Genomic DNA, 21,409 nt, shown 5'->3' on the forward strand with positions numbered 1-21,409 from the left:
TGGGTTGCTCTCACTCCTTCTCTCTTTCTCTCTCTTTTAATATATTCGTTTCTTCGTCTCTCTTGATATCGCCAGCACGAGTATAAGGAGAGCGTACACTAATACTGATCAATATTTATGACCGAAATCCAAGGGTGAATCCGTACCACCCCCACACCGTAACCGTCTACCATATCGCGATTGTGTGCTTTTCGAGGATACGAGGAGCGTGGTCAATATTTATGATCCTGATCCATTCACCATACCACATCCGACATAAAACCCTCTCGTCCTGCTTGACAAAACTCTTCTAAATCTAAGTTTTGATTCAATAAGAAAAGTTATGTTAGAATTTTTATAAAAATAATAATTCGTAAGACATTTTTAAACATGTAATTGCTACAAATCGGTTTTTGAATTTAAACAATTTCCTGTTACGCATATAACTTAACGATGCATTAAGCACACGTGAGAAAAGAAGAAGAAGAAAAAAAGAAAAAAGAGTCGGTAACGTTGGAAAGTCTCGAGAATCTCAATGTAGGAAAAGTCATTGTCCTTGTTTCTTTTTCTCTCTTTCCTTTCTGTCTATCCTTGTCGTTCCAGTTCCTTTTCCCCTGTTTTACCGTTCCATTCCGTATGTATTCGCGAGGCGACACAGATATGCTTTTAGCGCGTGCGAGGGTAAAACGTAGAAGCGTCGTCGTTTCTTCCCCCCCCCCCCACACACACACACACGATCGAAACGATGTCGTTACGTGGATGCGTGCACGCGTCAACGAGAGCGTCGATGTGAACGAGAAGAAAACTTAGCGTCCTTTCTCCAAACCCTAAGGGATGATAACACCGCTGCCTAAGGAAACTAACTCACCCTTCTTACCAGACTCGGATTTAGAAGGGGGTTCTTCTTCTTCTTCTTCTTCTTCTTCTTCTTCCTCCTCCTCCTCCTCCTCGTTGTTCTGATCGTTCTTCAAGAATATCATTATTATCTTTCAATGTTTAACATTAGAGAAAGGTTCGTTGCGTAATTTTTGCATTTATAGATGAGAGTGAGCTTATCGGGAAAATACGAACAGGTCTTTTGCCCTATTCGGAGAGAGCAAACAAGATAAAGAGAAACGAGGAATACAAGGACACCGAGGACTGCGAGTGGTACAGGGTCAAGCCTGTAATCGAGCGCAAAGTGCAACATGTTCTCGCGTCAATAGAAATCTAGGGCCTTTGCAGTATAGGGCAAAATCGAGCTTCGGCTTTTGCAAAGGCACCTGCTCTTACGTTGTAGGATACATTTGCTGAATAAAGAGCATGAGAGGAAGAGAGAGAGAGAGAGAGAGAGAATATCGCATGGCAAGGTTTCAAGGATCGTGATTAAAGCTTGCCCTCGTCCAGCGACAAGGATCGTTTGTGGGGTGGGGCAAGGGGTGGTTGGGTTGCAGCTTTAGGATTCGACATTTGGTGTCATTGTCGAAGGACTCGAAGGGTGCGACGAGGTTGATCGGTCGTCTCTCTCTCTCTCTCGTGGACCTCTCTAATGCTGATTTAATCAGAATCACGAGCAGCAGTCTCCTCCCCTGCACCTTGCTCTCTTCGATCTCGACACGGCTAGCTGTGTTCCTATGTATGCGAGTGCATGTATGTAAGTGGGAAGGGCTCATCGTTTCGGGCACATATGGCTGGTATACACGCCGATTATTACATTACGTATGTAGGCTCAGGAATAACGAAAAAGCACCACTGGATTTGTTCGGGGTGATTCGCTTATATTTTCTTTCTTGGACGATTTGAATAAAATTTGTCTAAGGTAAATTATCCCTTGTGATATGCACGTATGTGCATCATACATAATACTTTGCGGTATGTGACATTAATTAATTCGACAGGCTAAAAAAAAGTTGATCTATGTGTTAATTATTGCACAATGTATTATACCATTAATAATTATATTATATCATTTAATTGTTATTTTTTATCATTTTATTTCGATTGCATTTGCAATACACGTAAAAATTTGACTCGTAACGAATGATTTAAAATTCGCGCGTGACTTGTAATCTCGTCTTTTATCGTCAACCAATCACATTCGTCAATAGTCGATTAAGAAGTCTCGCTGTACATTGCGAGGATACTAATGTAAATACTCATATATTTGTTTACGTAGTGTTAAATCAAGGAGACATTCATTGACATTCTTTAAAGTATAAACGATAATATACCATTTACGTTTTATATATTGAAAACCTTATGAGACGTTATTAGAAACATTAATTAGAAAGTTTGAAAATACCAAAGAATAAATCACGTCGACAAATTGTTTTACTCTTGCGCCATCTCGATTACATCTTCGTTACGTCAGATCGTTGCTATCTTCAGTGTCCTCTCGTCGTTTCGTTTGCGATTCCATTGTATATCTTTTTTTCTTTCTTCTTTTCTATTTTGTTTGTGAAAATAAAAATTCTAATCGGTTTTTATTTAATAAATATACCTAACCTCATTTATTATATAAAAAAAATTTGTGTAGTACATTACGTTCGCATAACTCGTAACAGAAGAACGCATTTCGATTCGCATTAAAATCGCGATCGAATACGAAGAAGATCATCATGGAATGAAATAAAGAGAAAAATGTTCAAAGATTTTCTATCATTCTAACAATTGTTTTTCTATCCGACGGTAGAAAAGTCAACCAAGAGAAGATTATTTGGAGTTTGCAAAACACATCATCGATGGCGATTAAGCAAACATATGGGCCTTCATACACGTGAGTAATTTCAAATCTAACCTGGTCAAATCGAACAAATAAATCCTTATTACAGATTGGCTATTTTTTCCCCCAATCGGTACACGACAATATTTCAAATGATTCGTTTCAAGTGATAATAAATCGTTTTTAACTTTTTTCCCGAGCCAATTTTAGGTACGAACGTCGATAGATTTTCCTATCGAATTCATTTGACTACACGGGGATGTATAAACGCTTGTAGATTTAAAATAGTTATGCAGAATATTTTTGGGTACTTACGTATTAACGCCACCGCGCAGCAAAGTTTCCCTAATGCGCCAATCTACACCTTAAATTGTTGCATGCACAAATCATAGGATAAAAAACTTTATTTAAAATTCAAAAGATTTTATTTATAAAAAATAGTCACACACAATCGGATTTCGGTGGAAAATAATCGGGCCGATATAGAATTTAACATAAATTCAAAACAGTCTCTAACCCTGACGAAACCCTGACGATTGCTGTATGCAAACAACAAGGTTGCTCTTTATTGGCGCATTAGCGGAATTTTTGCTGCGTTGACGTTAATACGTAAGTACCAATATTTTTGTATAACCCGATCAGGAATATACGAGTTTTAACGAAATTCGAATTACACTTAAAATTATTCTAGATTGAATAGAATTACATTTTTCTTTTATAAAGACTAGATCGATACACACACAAACAAACTAATTAACGTTAGCACCTTATATCCGATGAGAAAAATATTTTCGTGTCAACGGGTTATCACGTTAGGATTTTCGTAATGTGCAACATAGATAGTTTCGATTTAAAAAAAAAAAAAAGACAACGAAGAAAAACAAACAATTTTCGTCATCATAGTCTTTTAATGTTTCCATTAGGATCGCGATCGAATTTTAGATATAGAAATCCAGTCTATAATCTACCCATTCGTATTTGCTGTTCGACAACCGTATGTCATTTAAGAACGTATGCTAGCTTAGTGTGTACATTAAATAACAGGATTGATAAAGCGGTAGGAGGATTGGTATTAGTCTGTGTGTGTGTATCTCGAAATAGAAAAAGACAAAAAAAAAAAAGAAAAAATAAACCGTTTAGCACGCTTACATATGTGAGACTTGAGCTTATGTGCTAGTTCGAAAATATTTTTAGATAGGTACTATTTATTTCGCACGTAGTTCTATAAAATAACAAATCAAAGTAGTCTTTTTACATATTTCAATATTTCATTCTTTTTTTTTTTTTTTACGATCAATCTATCAAATTTTATTCTATAGAGATAAATGACGCGTCAATAGTTTTTCAAATAATTTCCAAAAATCAATTCCTATAATATATTTGTAAATATTTAAGTCTAATTTTTGTTTAATTATAAAACTACAAGCTTAATTACGATCTTACAAAGTCCGAAGAAGTGTAAACTTTAGACTAACTCTGTACAAATTTAATCAGATTCAGGAGGAGAACTCGTAGACGATTTTCAAAGATAGAGACATTGAAAATTTTGGATTAACGAGAAATGAATTCCCCGGCACACTTAGTTCAATAATTATAAGAAAATAGAAAGAGGTGCGATTTGTGCTTGGTAACAAGAGTAGGGAGAGACTGGGGTGGTAGAAAAAATATTTTCACGAAGTTTCTCTCCCTCTTTGGAAGAGAGAGAAAGAGAGAGAGAGAGAGAGTCCCCTGAATCTTTCGATCCCCTTTTCGACGATGCATTTGCGTCGTCCCCGTTGTTGTAATCCATCGAGCCTTGTACATTGAATATCTACGAATATCTGTACGATGGAAGAAGATGTGGGAGAAGAGGGTGGGAAAAAAGGGGGACGATGATTCGATGGGTCGTCGAAGCGTCGAGACCTGCGTCGAGACCTGCGTCGAGACCTACGTCGAGTCTCATTGCGCTTTTCTGGACAACCAAAATCGAATTTATTATACGGTACGAATGGTATTAAGAGAGAGAGAGAAAGCTGGAGAATTGCTCTCGTGTTTGCAACACCGTAATCGAATCTAACTGAACGCTAATCGAACTGGACCAGTCACTTTTACGTGGGGTGCACTTGGAACGTGCTGTACGTATTAAAATGCGTTATCGTCTAGTATGTATTCGTGTGCGTATGTATATATGTATCTATGAGAGGGAGAAAGAGACGAAGATAGGAGAAGAAAAAAAATCATCTTGCTCATTGTCAAAAAGATTTATATTCGTTGCTAACGAGTACTCCAAAGTGTTTTCTAATCATTCACTTAAGAAATTTTGTCAGATAAAAATATATTCTATTTTTTTTTTTTTTTTGTATAATTAGAATTCTCGAAAAATATTTATTTCTCGAGAATTAGTCTCGCCTAAAGATAAAAATTAATGGCAAAGGATATAAATCTTATACTTAGGTAAACTTGTTTTGAATGTAAGAAGAAGGTTCGAATAACGGTAAAGGGACAATTTGAGCTACCATTTTAGGACGGTAGTAGTACCTACACCCTCGTTGGGTGATCGTTATATTCGTCTCTAAATGAAAGAGAAAGAAAGAAAGAAAGAAAGGAAGGAAGGAAGATAAAATAAAGATAGAGATAGAAATGGAGTGACATCACAGCACCTTCTTTAAAGTCTTACCTTCGCTAAATCCTCGAATTAGTAGTCGCCGTCGTTCGTGATGCAAGATAACGTGGATGTAGATGGCCAGGTAGATTAGAGCCAAGGAGGCTCAAAAAGAGTCCTTCCAACAGAGAAAGAAAGAAAGAAAGAAAGAAAGAAGGAGAAGGAGAAGAAGAGAAGAGCTGAGAAGCGGACCGAATGCTTCCAAGGGAATGAATACATCCGGAAAAGAAAAGTGGCCCGGGTCAGTGACGTGGCAGATGCGAGCTCTCGATATGGGATTACCCTCTTCTTTTTCTTCTTCTTCTTCTTCTTCTTCTTCTTCTTACTATTATTATTCTTTTTCTTTTTCTATTTCTTTTTTTAAATTCTCACTAAACGCCCGTCGAATTCTCTCCTCGTGTCTTCCCTTCCTAATTTGTGTGTCTTACTTAACTTCCATCTTTCTAACTAATTATTCGACACAATTAATAGTTTCAATACTTTCCTTTATCGAGGATCAAATAAAAAGGGAACTTTTACTTTTTCATAAAATCACGTCAAATTATTCGATATCATTCGATGTAACATCTAATTCGTTAGTTAATAAATGTCCTTATTGGATTAATGATTCGATCTATTCGATCTACGATTAGATAGATCTTCTACGATTCGAATTGTCATTTCGTTAGGTCCCCAAAAAAATCAAAGGTAATATGATCGTTTAATTCTTGCCTATTTATGACGCGAAACACGATGCGAAATATAATTATTTCACGAGACAAATAAAAACTAAGGGTGACTGTTTAATTATGAATTTAATTTCTTATTCATGCGCGATCAATGTATCGAACCTTGGATCTCTTTCTCCGTATGTTGCATATACATACACACGTATATGGTTAGATATTTCTTTGTCTTTCTTTTTCTTTTCCTCTGTTGTGAGAGATACCTACTCTTGACGAGAGTTTTGGAGGAAGAGGAGCTTGCATAATAGAGGGATGCACTTAGCGCTTCGCCACGGGAACCGCGCTGCACCGTAGCGAATCTCTTAACAAACACGCGTCTCTTTTCTATACCTTACCGTGATGCCTGCTATCATCTGGCCTCGCCATTACGCTCTACGAGCACCCTGAAACTAAAGGACGGACGGACGGCCGGAAGCTGTTGAGTCATCCGCGTTTTAACCATCAACGACTCGGAGACACGATCCAAACGCCTTCACCACCTTAACTTAGAAAACTCTATTCTTATAATAATATTTAACCTTATACAGTTGATTTCATTATGTTGAAAATTTGATTATTTTATTTTTCCATTTTATCTAAGCAAACGTAGGTGTTCGGAAAATCTTATCTCTAACGTAGTATATCTATATAGGTAGTATTTGCGGATAACACGCGTGTGTTTGTGGCTTCGATTTCAAGTGGGGCGTTCCTGTGGGAAAGTAAGCTCGGACGATTGCTATATGGCACGCGGGGGAGTATGGACAAAAGGGTGCAGTAATAATGCGACATTATGCTGTATAACGCGGATCATATTCCACGCATCGTCGCCCATTAGGAGGGACGAACGCATCGAGAGAAACGACCGTGAGACACTCGCTCGTTAAATGAGACTACATTTTTTAAGTGAAAACTTTTTTTAGAATAGGGCTGATTTGAAAAAAAAAAAAAGTGAACGAAAATAATACATGGTAACGGAAACGAAACGATGAAACAGCTATCACTGCGCAGGTGTGATCAAATAAAATTACTTTAGAATACAAAAAAGACTAAAATTAGAACGTTTTTATCTTAATTTCTATTTGTTACAAATAATATACCCGTTATACACATGTGTATAGTGTTCAGAAAGTCATATAAACAACATTGAATATAAGAATTTCGATAGAGGACAATTCGTCAGTCCGAAGGTGAATTTCGAAGAGGACGGTACTCCGATCATATACTAGGTGATTTTAAATAACAATACACGTTTCCTTCGATTAATTAACCATTATTTTAATATTCTATAATACACTTTTTTTACAATACAGGACAATTCAATCCTCGAAGCCATCACTGCATACGACGGTGAATTTTTTTTAGATCAGATGGTATGAAATATTCTTGTTTTTTTATTTTTGTACACTCATTCCAAATGATTAATTAATGAAAATTTAGGGGTGGACACTCGTTACCCTAAGTTACGACAAATCGTTGCAATCGTTGATTATTCTCGATGGCTTTGCGGAAGGTTAATCGCGCGTCTCCTAAACTTTTTTCACGATACTTATTCTTCTTCTAGTTCTTTTGAACGAGTTCGGTTCTACTTCCGAATGACGAGTGTTCCCTTTGCACGAATTCCATTAATCTATCTTCGCCCTGCTTCTACGCAAGTCTACACTTTTTCTTCTCGAGACAGGATCTATTCTTCGCGAGAGCACCAGATATTCTAAGAGAAATCACGCGAGGAACGCGATTCTTCCGTTTATACAGGGTGTCCCATTTATTCGATCTAATCCTAACTGTTACTGATAAGATTCGCGTAACATTTTGATGTAAAAAAACGTTCTCGAAATAAGTACTTCATATTTGATAGAACAAATTCGAAGACATCGAAGTCGAAGGGTTTGAAAGTTCTTTACACCTTAAGTTTATCGAGTGGGAGGACTTTTCGACATCGAGGTTCTCTCTTCGTTTAATCCTCCTCACTTCATCTTTCAAAGATACACATTTATCTATGAAAATCGATTATTTCAAAATATCTCGTCTCAACTGGATAACGAGAACTTTCTTCTCATCTTGGTTTAACTTTTCGATTAGAAATTAGTTAGGATTTATTTTGATAATATTAGCAAATATGAGAAAATACTTTGAACGTATTCGTGTATAAGTACGTTCGTTGAATAAGTGTAGATGTATCTGCGATATCACTTAGCATTAGGAAGAAGAGCCAGTGGCACCCTTACGAACGCTCGGACACGCGCAAAAAATAGCGGGAAGCGTTTTGGGGTCGCTTAACTTTCCGCTTTCTTCTTCATGGGGCTTAGATCGCAATAAAAATATTGATGGTTCGCTTCCGGCCCGTAGACATGACAATCGACTAATTATTCACCGACCACGCGACCATGCCGGATATTCGGAACCGTCCTCCTCTTGCGTGTCCTCATATTTAATAGATCAAAATCTTGAATTGTAAACGTAATCGTGGTCAATGAATATTTAATTACAACATTTATCATATACTCGTCTTTGGAATATATTTGAATTTTTGCGGAATGTTCAACTATTATTTGAAAGGAAAAGGTACTCGAGAAAACGGAACAAACTAAGGAAGTTTTTCGGATGAATTTGGCGTAAAAAGGATGATGGGTTTGGAGAACGCCTGTAAGTTGGCAAGCGGCGCATTGGTGGCACGTGACGTCACGGTAACGTCACGGTAACGTCAATTAGGCGTCGCGTGGCCGAACAACGCCACGCGTCATTTGTCAGTGTCCCCGTGCTCGTCAGGGCCGTTTCTCTTGGAACATGGCGCGCGTGCGTACCTTTCGCGTGCTTTCACGGCACATATATGCGTCTCCACCTCTTCCTCTCTCGAGAGAGAGAAAGACCGCCTTTTCCTTCCAATTGAGAAATGAGAAAACGTTTCCGGATACTTTTTCGATTCCCTTTTATTTTATATTTTATTCAAGCGAATTTTTCTATTTTATGAAAAAAAAAAAAAAGAAATGGAAGAATAACTTCACGAAAACATAAATATATATATATATATATGCGATTGAAAAATCTAAGTGAAATATAAGTTTAATCGAAGCTCGTAGAGTTGGTGGATATGTTTAAAATCGTAGAAGCATAGTGGGGTGTAATCGAAAAGGAAGGGTGTCGTGACTTTTGGCTACGTGTCGTCCACGGAAACGCGTCGTGACACGTGACCCCAACATTCGAATTCATTGCCACTGACACGTGACTTCCAATCAAACGGTATTGTAAAATTCACAATGGCCACACCTCGATCCGCGATGCAAGTGTGGGAGACATATTATCTACTTATACTCCTACAAATTTGTAGTTTCATTTCTACAATAATTATACTTTTCACTTAGAATACAATTTATTTATTTAAAAACTAGGCTACCAGATAAAACAAAAAATGTTTATTAGATATTTTTATACTTTGATCATGACGATGATGACAACGCAATATTCATTTTGTATATATGAAAGAACGAAAAATTGATTATAGTAATCATATATCGGAAAGTTTATTATCACGTTGGTTAGAAGATATAGGTGAATTGATATAGGGGTTCAGATAAGAAAAAGGGGGTGAGAGAGAGAGAGAGAGAGAGAAAGGGAAAGAAGGGCGGTAATGAATTAATTGGCTTGCGTCGACGCGTGGCCGGATGTATGGCCGATCGTGCTCAACTTCCGGTACTGAGTCTTCCTTTTCCTTCGCTTTCAGGGTTTTCGTGGTTCCGTTAGAAAGCCGCAGGACGAAACTGACACGAGCCTTTAACGTCGTCCATTGTCCTGGAAAATATTTATCGCGTGTTCTCTCTTCTCCTCCCACTAAAGAAAATTCTTTTACGAATGTATTTCTCTCCCTACGAATTCTATACACAAAGGATGGATAGTAAAACTGTCCTTCTTGAAAATCTCTCTGAGTGTCCACCCCCTAATCATTTTCGACATTTATCCTTTCTCCTTCAGGAAACCCTGGAAACACTGGAAATTCGAGAGTGCTTTATCCATTTCTATTAAACTAAAGTACAGGATGAGTCAAAGTTCCTATGTGTTTCCCAATATGGTTAGGTCTTGGCTGATTTTTCAAATCGATTTCACGTTTTTGCACATTTCAATATTATAAGGTTTGCTTTTAAAACACCAACCCTAAAAAGGTGCTTAAAAATTCTCGAACAAAGATCATTCATTTTATATATATTATACTTTTGTTGTCAAATATTTTGTTATATCGAAAAAGAAAAAAACAAATTGAAATTTGAATTATTAAATAACGAATCGTTCGGTAAAGTAGATTCCCATGTCGTTCAGTATTTTTAATAGAATAGATGAGAAAGTGTACTACGTATAGCGTATGTGTCAATTCATCTTAATCATTCATTCGATAATAGTTTTTCTTTTTTTTAATTCTGACGATCATTTTTACCAAAGATTTTTGACATGGACATGGATATTTCTCAACGTATGCGTCATGAACAACGCTGAATCATAATCATATTTTTACTCATAATTTTTGAACATTTCCAAGATAACAGAAAGTTCTTCGATAGTATTGTTAGAATAAAAAAAAAAACGAAATGAGAGAGAAGTTTCGGGTAGAGGAAAAAGGAAACATCTTGTCCATGTCCATGTTCGTAGAAAATATTTATCGCGTTCGACCTAGTTTTTGGAATGGTGCGATCATCGTGTTCACAAAAGAAGTATCTATATATTTAATCTTTTAGTACAATAGAATTAGATAGAAATAAATAGGTCTTGATATTATCTAAGAATATTTCTATTAATTCTTTGGGGCACAGTGGAACATATTTAGTCCCACCTCGAAATATTATTGCAATAGCAATAGCAAATGCTTATTTACTCAAAGCAATTGGTTATTAATGTTTTTACATTATGTAATACCCCTTTATTAATAAAAAAAAATATACCACTTTTGTTTCATTTAAAACGTAATCAAATTTCTATGGAACATTTTATTATCTGAAATCTGATCATAGCACATGTAAAAATTGAATACAATTCTATGAACTGTGAAATCACACTATTGGCGTGAAGAAACAATTATTTCGGTATTGGACAGAGACAAAAATTTAGAAGAAAAAAAAATAATAATAATAATAATAGAATGATCGTCCTACATAAATGATAAAAATAAAAGTCTGCAGAAAAGGAGGAATAGCGTAATGACGACATATTAGCATTGTTATTTATCGGGTAAGGTAATTAGACGTTCACGCGACACGCGCCAACGTCATGTCGTGGAGATTTGTTGTCGATCGTGCGAGTTCGTCCAACAGGATGTGAAAGATAACGGAGGACGGGACCCGTATCTTCCGCACAATCTCTTATCAGATTCATTTCCTCTCCCTCTCTTGGGGGTGGTTGCTAGTTCGAAGAAAGACACCGAGTCCTCGGGGTGGGAGGTCGGTTGAGGGTTGTTGCATGCCATATGGTCAGAAAGGGCAGCTGTTGATCGGATCACGTGCTCATCATCATCTCTTCTGGCATATACTGTACGTACCTAGAGCCAGGAACTTTTACGAGCCAGCTCATGCTTACTGTTTCTACTTGATTTACAGATGGCACAATTTACATGTCGTCCCCGTGCGCGTGGGAGTATGATCCAACTATTATATTTTTCTTCCTTTCATTCGTTTTTGTTTTTTTTTTTTTTTTTTAATTTTATACGCAGAGAGAGAATATCGCGTCGTCATCAAAAAATAATGATATAACGATTAAACAAACGTTCCACAATGAATGAATAAATCAACGAACGTTACAATCGTAAAACATTGAAAATAATATTCGAGTGGATATTGTTGTTATGATTGTTGTTATTATTTCGGCAATAATGGATGTATGTATGTATGTATGTATGTTTTTAATCGTATCACATTTTTGATTACACGAAAAGCTCTCGCGAATTTCACAAATTATTTATTCATTTATTCATCAATTTATTTATTTACTTATTTATGATTACCTCGGAGTACTCGTATTATTTTTCAATGGGTAATAAAATAATGTCAAAATTGTAGTCCTCGAACGGGAGGAGGAAAGCTTCATCAACGGTTACACTTTCTCGTTATATGTAACTTTGATTTATTTCTTTATATTTATTCATCGTACATCGAAGTAGTATTATTTTCTAATAAGAAGAAACAAAAAAAGAAATAGATAAAAATGTTAAACGTAATTTCCAATGATTTCGTTATCCGACAAAGAAATTTAATTAACATCTCGTTCGTTCGTTCGTCCGCTCGTTCGTTACTTAGGACTGTTTGTCTTGACAAAATATTTTCTTAAAAAAAAAAAAAAAAGAGAAAAAAAGAAAAAAAAGTGTAAAGAAAAGAGAGAGAAAGAGAGATGCAAAGCTTTGCTCGCAACATATATTTAACTATAACATTAACAGTTGCACAAGACCCGATAAAGTAGATAACGAGCGGTCGCGTGCTCTCTCTCTCTCTCTCTCTCTCTCTCTCTCTCTCTCTCTCTCTCTCTCTCTCTCTCTCTCACCAGTTAAAAGTAAAATGACAAACACATGATAAAATGTACCGGGTGGCCTGTTTGCGCAGATAATCCTTTCGTGCCTTTTATGTTGGCAAACAAATCCGATCGCGTTTGGTAGCGCGCGTGCGAAAGCTTTCGCAAACAGGTAATGCAAAAGCTGCAATATTTTTCAATCCGTTCGCTTTTTCGCTACCGGTTCATTCCATCGTGATACCCGATTTCAACCTGCTATTATTCGTGTTTTATGAATTAAAGAGAGCCTGCCTCTCAGATTTAAGATTATTTCGAGTGGATGCATACGGATATATTTTGTACTAATTTCAATTAATAATAAATGGATAAAGTTCGAATATAACAAACTCGATTACGATTTGAATAATCTCATGAAAAATATTTGTTTGTTTCAAACAACGAGGCAAGAGTATTGAAAAAAAAAGAAAAATGATGATTTATTTATTTATTTATCGATATACAAAGTAAACAAGAAATTTCGTGTTTGAAGCGTGACTAATTAGACGATATAAATATATGTATTCGTGCATTGGTGTGGATGCGTGTTAGAAAAGTCAATGCGTGTATCGCGTGCTAGAAGACTGACTAACTGACCGACCACAGGGTAGGGGGAGAAGAAGGAACAAACGGTTAAGGGATGGTCGAGTAGTTATATGCGTTACAATGGAACAGGGACGAGCACGTAACACGCAAAAAGCTTTTACGACACGCGAACCATCCCATACCTTTTGACCTTTTTTTTTACCAACTTAAATTATCATTCCAAACTTCTTCCTTTCGATGATTTGCCATGATTTCATATATCCGTCATAGTCCTATCAAACATAATTTATAGAATTGTAGAAAAAGAAAATAATTATGTATAAAAAGTGAAATGTGAAATGGGGAGATAGAAAATGGCGTTCGGAGTGTCCTTTCTCTGTTGAAGAAAAAGGCGGCGGCGGCGAAATCTTCCTAAACGTGGGGCGCGCAGTACACTTACATTAGAAACGGCGAAACGGCCGGGACTCTCTAACAATATTGATTCTTGACCGTGAGTATTTACCCTTCCTATTTTTTCTCTTTTCCTCTCTTTCTCTTTTTCTCTTTTTTCTTTTTCTTTTTTATAGTTACATATTTATCCGTCCGCGGGCTGCCCTTTTGTCGGACGTATAGGAAAAGGTAGTCTCCTTGGGATATACGACCGTACGATATATAGACATAACTGCTTTGCCTATATAGGCACCTATATAACTACAGCTGCATCTGCATCCGTGAAAGGAGCACTGCAACTGGTATCTCTCTTTCTCTCTCTTTTTCTCTCGTTCTCTCTCTCGTTCTCTCTTTATTTTTCTTCTTATCCAAGCGCGTCGGGTACCGTTGTAAATTCTTTTGTAAATTTGACTTCTGCTGATTGTTCGTTAAACGGATACTTGACTCTGATTTTAACTTTGAATTAGACTACACTTTTTGAATACCAAAATCTAACAGTCAATTCTCTAGATCTTTTTTTTTTTTTTTAGCACGTAAAAAATGTTTCATTGATCTTGACCACAAATTTGAAAATTCTAATCGTCATAAAAATTCAACGGCAAATTAACAATTCATAAATCATTTTCACTTCTGACGATAATAAAACCTAGCAAATCTCATTTCCATAATGGTAGGTACTTCAATTATTCACTCCATTAAAAAAAAAATAAAAAATAAAAAGAAAAAGTCGAAAAAGAATCAAAGTTACGTGCATATAGAAATAGAATTGGGATGAACATTTAAAATATACATATGTATGATTTACGTACAGGTCAATTACCTTGCGTCATTTTAGAAAATTAGTTTCAAACGAAGATTCTCAAAGATCGATAAATCTTATTCTCTTCCATAGATTGAAAATTGATCCTAGTTTAGAGGGTTGGGTGCCGTGTTACATATACCCAGCTACTAGATAATGGGCATGTATATGTAACACTAATAGTAGGAGGAAAGTCGTGCTTGCATAATGCAAACGTGGTCGACGTGTCGCACGATCGGTGTCGAACTTTTACCGCTAAAAGCTTTCGAATCGCTGGTAAATTTGTCAGTTCGTGCAAGGTACTCCCCGCGTACCCTTTACACCCTACCCCCCTTCCTCACTCCCTCTCTCTCTCTCTCTCCTTCTGATCGGTAGTTCTATAATGGCGCACAGAGGAAAATAATCGACGGCTCGCATTAGGGATCCATTACATACGGGGTCACGCGCCCAAACACGCATTAACCCTCCCCTTATCCCGTACCACCCCTTCGTTCGCCATACTTTCGCGAGTTCATCTCTCTAACTCGGTGCTAATCGAAACAACCCCTTCTGGTATATAGATTCACGCTAGATCTAACTTATCGACTTTATAAACATACGATTCAATTTAATACGAAATTCAACGTGACCGTAATTTATTATTTGTTTTTGCAGAGTGTTCAGTTAATTTTGCATTTATAATATAATTTGAAATTGTTTGTTATTTGATGAAAAACACAAAGTACATTTTTTCTTTAACGCTAATTAATGTATACAGTATAATAAAAGATGAATAATGTATTATTAATATTAGAAATAATTAGTTGTAAATATAATAAAAACAGAAATATATCTGTGAGGAAATTTTGTAATGGGTCTTCTCGGTCATACTGAAAAACAGATATATTCGGGTTCTCTATTACATAGATGTTGTTTTACCCGGCGGCTGCGCTTCTCTTCTCTTCTCTTCTCGCATTTCCATACTTCACTCTGTGTGAATCGACGAACGCATATAGATTTCACGTCCAATTATCGTGGATTACTTTAATGCGCGACGGCGATTAATGCACTTTTTCATTATTTTATACCCAAAAAATAATCTCCAGTTATATTAGAGATCCATTACAACGTGCGTGAAGTGAAGCTACGTGATATTAACTTACCTTTCTCTCTCTCTCTCGCTCTCTCTATCGCTCTCGCTCTTTAACAAAATAATAGCCAGTTATTAAAGTGCAAATCCTGCTCTCTCTCTCTATCTCTCTCCCTTTTTTCTTTTTTTTTTTTGTAAAATAACGAACGTATTTCTCTTAATTTTTCACGCGATTCGAAGAGCGGGAGGGGGGGGGGGTATCTTTCAAAACCTCATTGAAAGAGGTTTTCTCCAAGAGAAATTTATCTAAATAAATAAAGCATCAAATAGTATAACCAATGAAATGTTAATATATTCGACGACGCATAGTTATCTCGATTTCTCTTGTAATTATATTAAAATCAATTACAAGATGAATATTATCTATCGGAGTACGATTCAGATTTGTCTTTTTGTTTTTATACTTTGTTATTTATTTTGTAATATTTTTGTTCTTACTTTGAAATGAACAAGCTGACGAGTTTTGCAAGACTACTTACTCGTGATCCTTTGATTCAATCGTTTGAGGATCGAGGATCGGTTCGAGGATCGTTCGAACTGAAAGAACCGAGAGATAGAAAAGCGATTATATCATCCTTTATGTAGACATATACATGCAAATGGTTTTTTCCCCTTTGGGATCTCGTTAATGACAGGCCAAGTCTGTTAATCGTAAAAAGAAACAACAAAAAAATAGAAGGAACTTTTTGCCTTACGGACACAATCAAATCTCATCTAAAAGAAGATTTCCTTGTCGAACTTTCTTTCCTTCGTCTGTCTATCTACCAGAAGAATTTCTACAAATTGACATTTATCGAAAAGAAAAAAAAAAGATATCACAAAAATCAAAGGAACTATTTATAAGAATATTGGACAATAAAGGTAGGTAGACGGAGTTTATACGTTGAAAATGATTATCCAACAAAACATTGGGATACCTTTGATACGTTACAAAATAATCTCGAAATATGTATCGAGATATCAAAAGTGATTTTTATCCGTTCGATCGGCTACACCGACATCATCGATGCTACGTAAAAAAGAAAGAAAGAAAGAAAGAAAGGAAAAAAAAATAATAAAGTAAAATAAAATAAGAGAAAAAAAGGGGGATAGAGATCGAAAGATCAAACCAGGATTTATCATCCCTCGAGTGAGAGGACGAAGCGAAAGAAAAAGAAGAAGACCAAAAAAAAAAGAAAGAAAGGAGTCGAGATTTTCCTAAACACATATATACACACGTTAGGAGAAAGAGTACGTCTGCTATTGAAAATACAGTCGGCTTTTTTTGGAATACTTTGGAGAACTAGTAGACGAAAGTGAGAGAGAGAGAGAGCGTTGAAACTATTATTTCCGCAGAATGCAGGTGTTGGTCCTGTTAAGAAAGTTTAAAGGAGAAATAGACAGGCAATCCTTGAGAAATAGAAGGATCAAGTGGTATCCTATCCAGATCAAAGATCCAAGCCGCTGTCCCATTCGTCCGACGTTCGTCGTGTCCGTCGTCCGTCCTCGTCTCTGTTAGTATGCAGTGTGGCACCAATTCTTCAACACAAAGTGTCGACTTTCTTTCGCCGACAGTCTCATCGTCTTCTTTTTTCTTTTTTCAAAAATGTGTCGAGATTTATGCTGATTACGTTGATTACTCATCCGTCCTTATTCAAATACCAATCTCACGCAAATCTAAACGAACTTTTATTTTTTCTACATTTAATACTTACAATTTGTTATAAAAAAAAAAAAGTACAATTTTATATTTTTATAAAACTATAAGTTTTTCTTATATATATATAATATATCAGATAAAGAAAAAAGTTACGAAGTTAATCCATTTGTGTAACATTAACTGTTCGTAAAGTCAAGCAAAGTGTAAAATGTCAAAGTTTGGAAACTCGTTCGATATCGAAGATACCTGTATTTATCTACTATACCTATTTACTTAGAAACTTTGACTTGATTTAAACGCGACAGAACATGTGCTCAAAATATTACTTGGATTAGAATTTTAGAACGATGGTTAGACAAAATATTTGGACGTTATTTATCAAAAAAAAAAAATAATAATAATAATATCGATATAAAATTAGAATTGAAGTTGAATCGTTGTCGTCACGTTCGAGCCAACTTATTATTAGATCGAAATGAAAAGTTGAGAAGATCTAGGAAAAGGAATTCCTTCAATAGGGATTATTATTCGATTCCATCTAAAACATGAATTATTATCCTCGGGCGTGAGTCGTGGGTTTAAGCGGCCCTGGAAACGGCAGATCGATATGGCCCGTCCGCGCAAGTCCGCGCAAAGGGGATGTCGCTCTTACCCACGCGTAAATACGTACAACCACCCCCTGACGCAACCCCCTGCTCCTTCCAAGTTTTCCTTCCTTCCTCTTCTTGCGTTCCAATTCGCATTTACTTGCGAGTAACCAAAGCACAAGTCACAAGAAATCTCTTTCAAATGCAACAAACAAATTTGTATTTTATAAAGAGTAGGACTCTTATTCGTTCATCTACTCTTCGAATTAATCGATCGAATATTCGATAATCGATCAGTCGTTGCTTCGCGTTTAGTATTTTATATTTAAAAAATAAATGATCGTATAATAAATTATTGAAATGGTCTCAATAAATATAATGTCAAAATAATTTATAATAAAATATAAAATGGGTAGAGAATTTGGATGGATGCTGCTGTTTAATGGTCCTCGAGACTCGATTAAATTTTTATTTATAAAATAAATCGATTTCGACTACATTGAAAGAGAGATTTTCCATAAATGAAATGAAAATGTTTATTAAAATTCATTTCCATTACCATAGGTTAACAAATATAATACACAATTATATTATCTATAATTAAAGAAATATCTAATAAAAAAAAAAAAAAAGGAAAAAATAACACAGCGCATGAAATAGGAGAAAAGAAAAATGGCGTATCGTAATCGACTTCCATTCGACCTTTCACACCTTTCAGTCTCTCATCGAAGTGGTCTAATAATACAGAAGATATTTTCTACCGATTATTATAGACGCAACCAGAGAAATAGAAAATATTCCAAATGCATTTTAATAAAAAAAAAAAAAAAAAACACCTAACCCAATATTCGTTGAATAAAAATAAGGAAAAAAAATAGACAACATAGGAATAATAAAGCCAGACAAAGAGGTGGACACAAGTTACAAGATGTTCAGTAGTAGCTTGGTCATTCGGTTAGACCTGGTTGAAAAAAATTAGGACATAGGACAAACTTAGAATAAGAAGAAGAAGAAGAAGAAGAAGATGAAGATGAAGATGAAGAAGGAGGTAGAAAGATAGAAAGCAATGAACAAAGACGAAGTAGAAGAAACTGTTGAAAAAAAAAGAAGAAGAAGAAGAAAAGAAAGAAGGGTGCTGTGAAGGTTTGTAGTAAGAGAACAGAAGAAGAGAAAGAGGGGTTGCCAGAGTGGGAAGGAGGGAGGGAGGAAGAGAGGGGTAAAGGGAGGGTTGATGGGGAGAAGCTTTTAGCCAGGCTAGATGGTGCCGAGATAACGGCGCTTCGAAGTGCAGAGTGCGCCGGTAGTATAGCATTCGCCTTCCCTATACTTATATACTCACATATATGAGTATACGTGTTCAACTTTTTTCCTATATGTGCTATATACATACATAGACACGTAGTATATATATATACGTAATACTACGTATGTTCTATCTTTCTTTTTCCCTCTCATTTTCATTCTCACATACGCAACACACACACACACGTTTATGTGTATGCTATCAGGGAGACGAATATTAGTCCATATACTTTGGTGCCTGGTCCTACTACCACTACTACTATTACTATATTATTATTATTATTATTATTATTGTTATTATTATTATTATTATTATTATTATATAGTATTGGTATATGTATACTGCTACTATAGAGCTGTTAGTTAGAAGAGTACTATTCTACTATTACTACTACTACTATGTTTATGGGACATTTAGTATTTTGGTGAAAAGTACGCCGACGGATCGCGGATCTATGTCGCCATAATCGAAACATGTGAAATAGAGAAATCATCTATCTTTATATTATGTATCGATAAATCTTATTTTTAATCGTTCATTTTGTTGTTTGTTTTATTTATTTACTTTGTATTTCCACCTTCGATAATTCGATGAAAAGAATGCATTATTGTATATTTTTATTCGAGTACACATAATAATCGGAGAATATTTTTAAACACGGAAGGAAGGAAGGAAGGAAGGAAGGAAGGATGTAGAGGGAAAATGGGGATAAAAATCGTTCGCGTTTTAAAGAGCCACCGGTGTGTCGAATGATAAAGATAGAACTTACGAAAATAGAAAAGGAAATTTTCTATTGAACAATTTTGGAGCCAATATACTTGGTAAATTTGCTTACGATAAAGAGGAAGAGAGGGAGTAAGGAGGGCTAGCTAGTATCTACAATTTATCCTTCCAATTAAATATGTCTCGCCATCGAGAAAATAAGAGTAGATGATTATGAAAATGATCTAAAGTTATTTGAGATATTAAAGGATTGATTTTTTCGCCAAAGTATTAGTTTACTCAATGAAAAAAGTAAAAAAACAAAACAAATAAAATAAAATAAAGTTAAGTCATTTTGTGTGGTCGTATTAAATCGATGACGTATCTAGGTATCTAACAACGGATGAGCGAAAAGTGTCGAATTTCTTGATTCTCTCCTGAAAGTTTTGTCCCTTTTTGAAAGAAGGGCTCGAAAGAAAGTAGGGATATTAAAGGTTTCTACCACGTCTGTACACAGTAAACGTTAAGTGCGTATCGTTGCGCCTGGCGCCAGGCTTTACGACGCGTATCGTGTTCGTGTTTTAACCATCAGGTAGCTAAAGGATCCTTCTTCCTTTTACTTCCGGTTCTAAGGGCCTCGACCACATCCTTCGAGATTTCTTCTTCTCTGACCGTAAACAATATCTTCGCCAGCATTACGAGAGATTCTTCTTCTATTTTCTTATTATTTTTCTTCTTATTTGTCTCTTCTTATTGTTAGGAGAAATGACTTTTCCGACTAAACTCGTATATTTGATTTACGTCTTTTCAAATACGATCCTAAATGGACAAACAATTCTTACAAAACAAAAAAAAACAAAAAATACATCCATTATTAATATTTAGGATTTGTTAATAGTTCTCAGTTATTGTAAAATAATAATAAATGTAAATAATTAAAGATCCAATAAATCAAAAAAAAAAAAAAAGATTGTAAAACAATTTTACTTCGAGTACAAATCACAAGAGAATCAAAAGTTTTCCAGTCGAACTTTGACATTAGTCACTTTCACGTTTGACTTTCTCAAATTCCTTCAAGGCGCCAAGAAAATATCATTCTCCTTTCTATAGAATTTTTCATGGATTTAACAAAGATCGTTTAAATCAAAACATTACATATCTAAGAATTTACGAGCTTACCTGAACAAAACCGTTGGGAATTTGTATTTCTTTAGGAACAGACCTTATACCCTTATTAACGAGACTTTACCGATAAGACTTTTCCTTCCAAGGGAGAATGAGTCAGAATTTTCCTGATATAACCCGATAGGCATCTTTTATATTATATCTCTTTTCTATTGTCCAAAATCAAGCCAGACAGACAGGTTCGAGATTTTAGAAAATTTCTTTCATTTCAAATATTTGAAGGAATGAGTCAGAATTTTGTCCATGGGGGTATTTTGCTTGTTCTTTATTTTTGCGTAATCCTTGAAAAACGAACATTGGTATTGTGTCTGTTTTTCTTTCTGTCCTTCCTACTACCAGGTACGATCCACATCATCGGAAGAACACGCACGCAAACTTTCCATGGAGAAAGTCGTCTTTGGAATATCGTATCGATTAAGTATACACATGGAATGCATTTCAAAGAGGAATTTAATTTACAGTTTGTCTTAATAATATGTATCTCAGTACTCTGTCGTGCTTCGCAAGGTAAAGGATTAAATGAACGTCATTTGATTTGCTAGATATATG

The 21,409-nt window shown here is 35.6% G+C and overlaps 1 protein-coding gene across 1 annotated transcript in view; it reads left to right on the forward strand.

The window, feature by feature from the left end:
• The first annotated feature begins 2,377 nt into the window (after positions 1-2,377).
• Positions 2,378-21,409, forward strand: part of tup (LIM1_Isl and LIM2_Isl domain-containing protein tup) — a 46,632-nt gene continuing 27,600 nt past the window's right edge. Inside the window, exon 1 of the mRNA XM_015334941.2 lies at positions 2,378-2,734. Within this exon, the coding sequence (XP_015190427.1) occupies positions 2,719-2,734 (16 nt within the window). The 5' untranslated portion in view covers positions 2,378-2,718. The remainder of the gene's footprint in view (positions 2,735-21,409) is intronic.

Source organism: Polistes dominula, unplaced genomic scaffold (assembly GCF_049000335.1).
Source record: "Polistes dominula isolate Pdom_NZ unplaced genomic scaffold, Pdom_raw_medaka contig_31, whole genome shotgun sequence".
In the NCBI taxonomy this organism is placed as follows: Eukaryota; Metazoa; Arthropoda; class Insecta; order Hymenoptera; family Vespidae; genus Polistes; species Polistes dominula.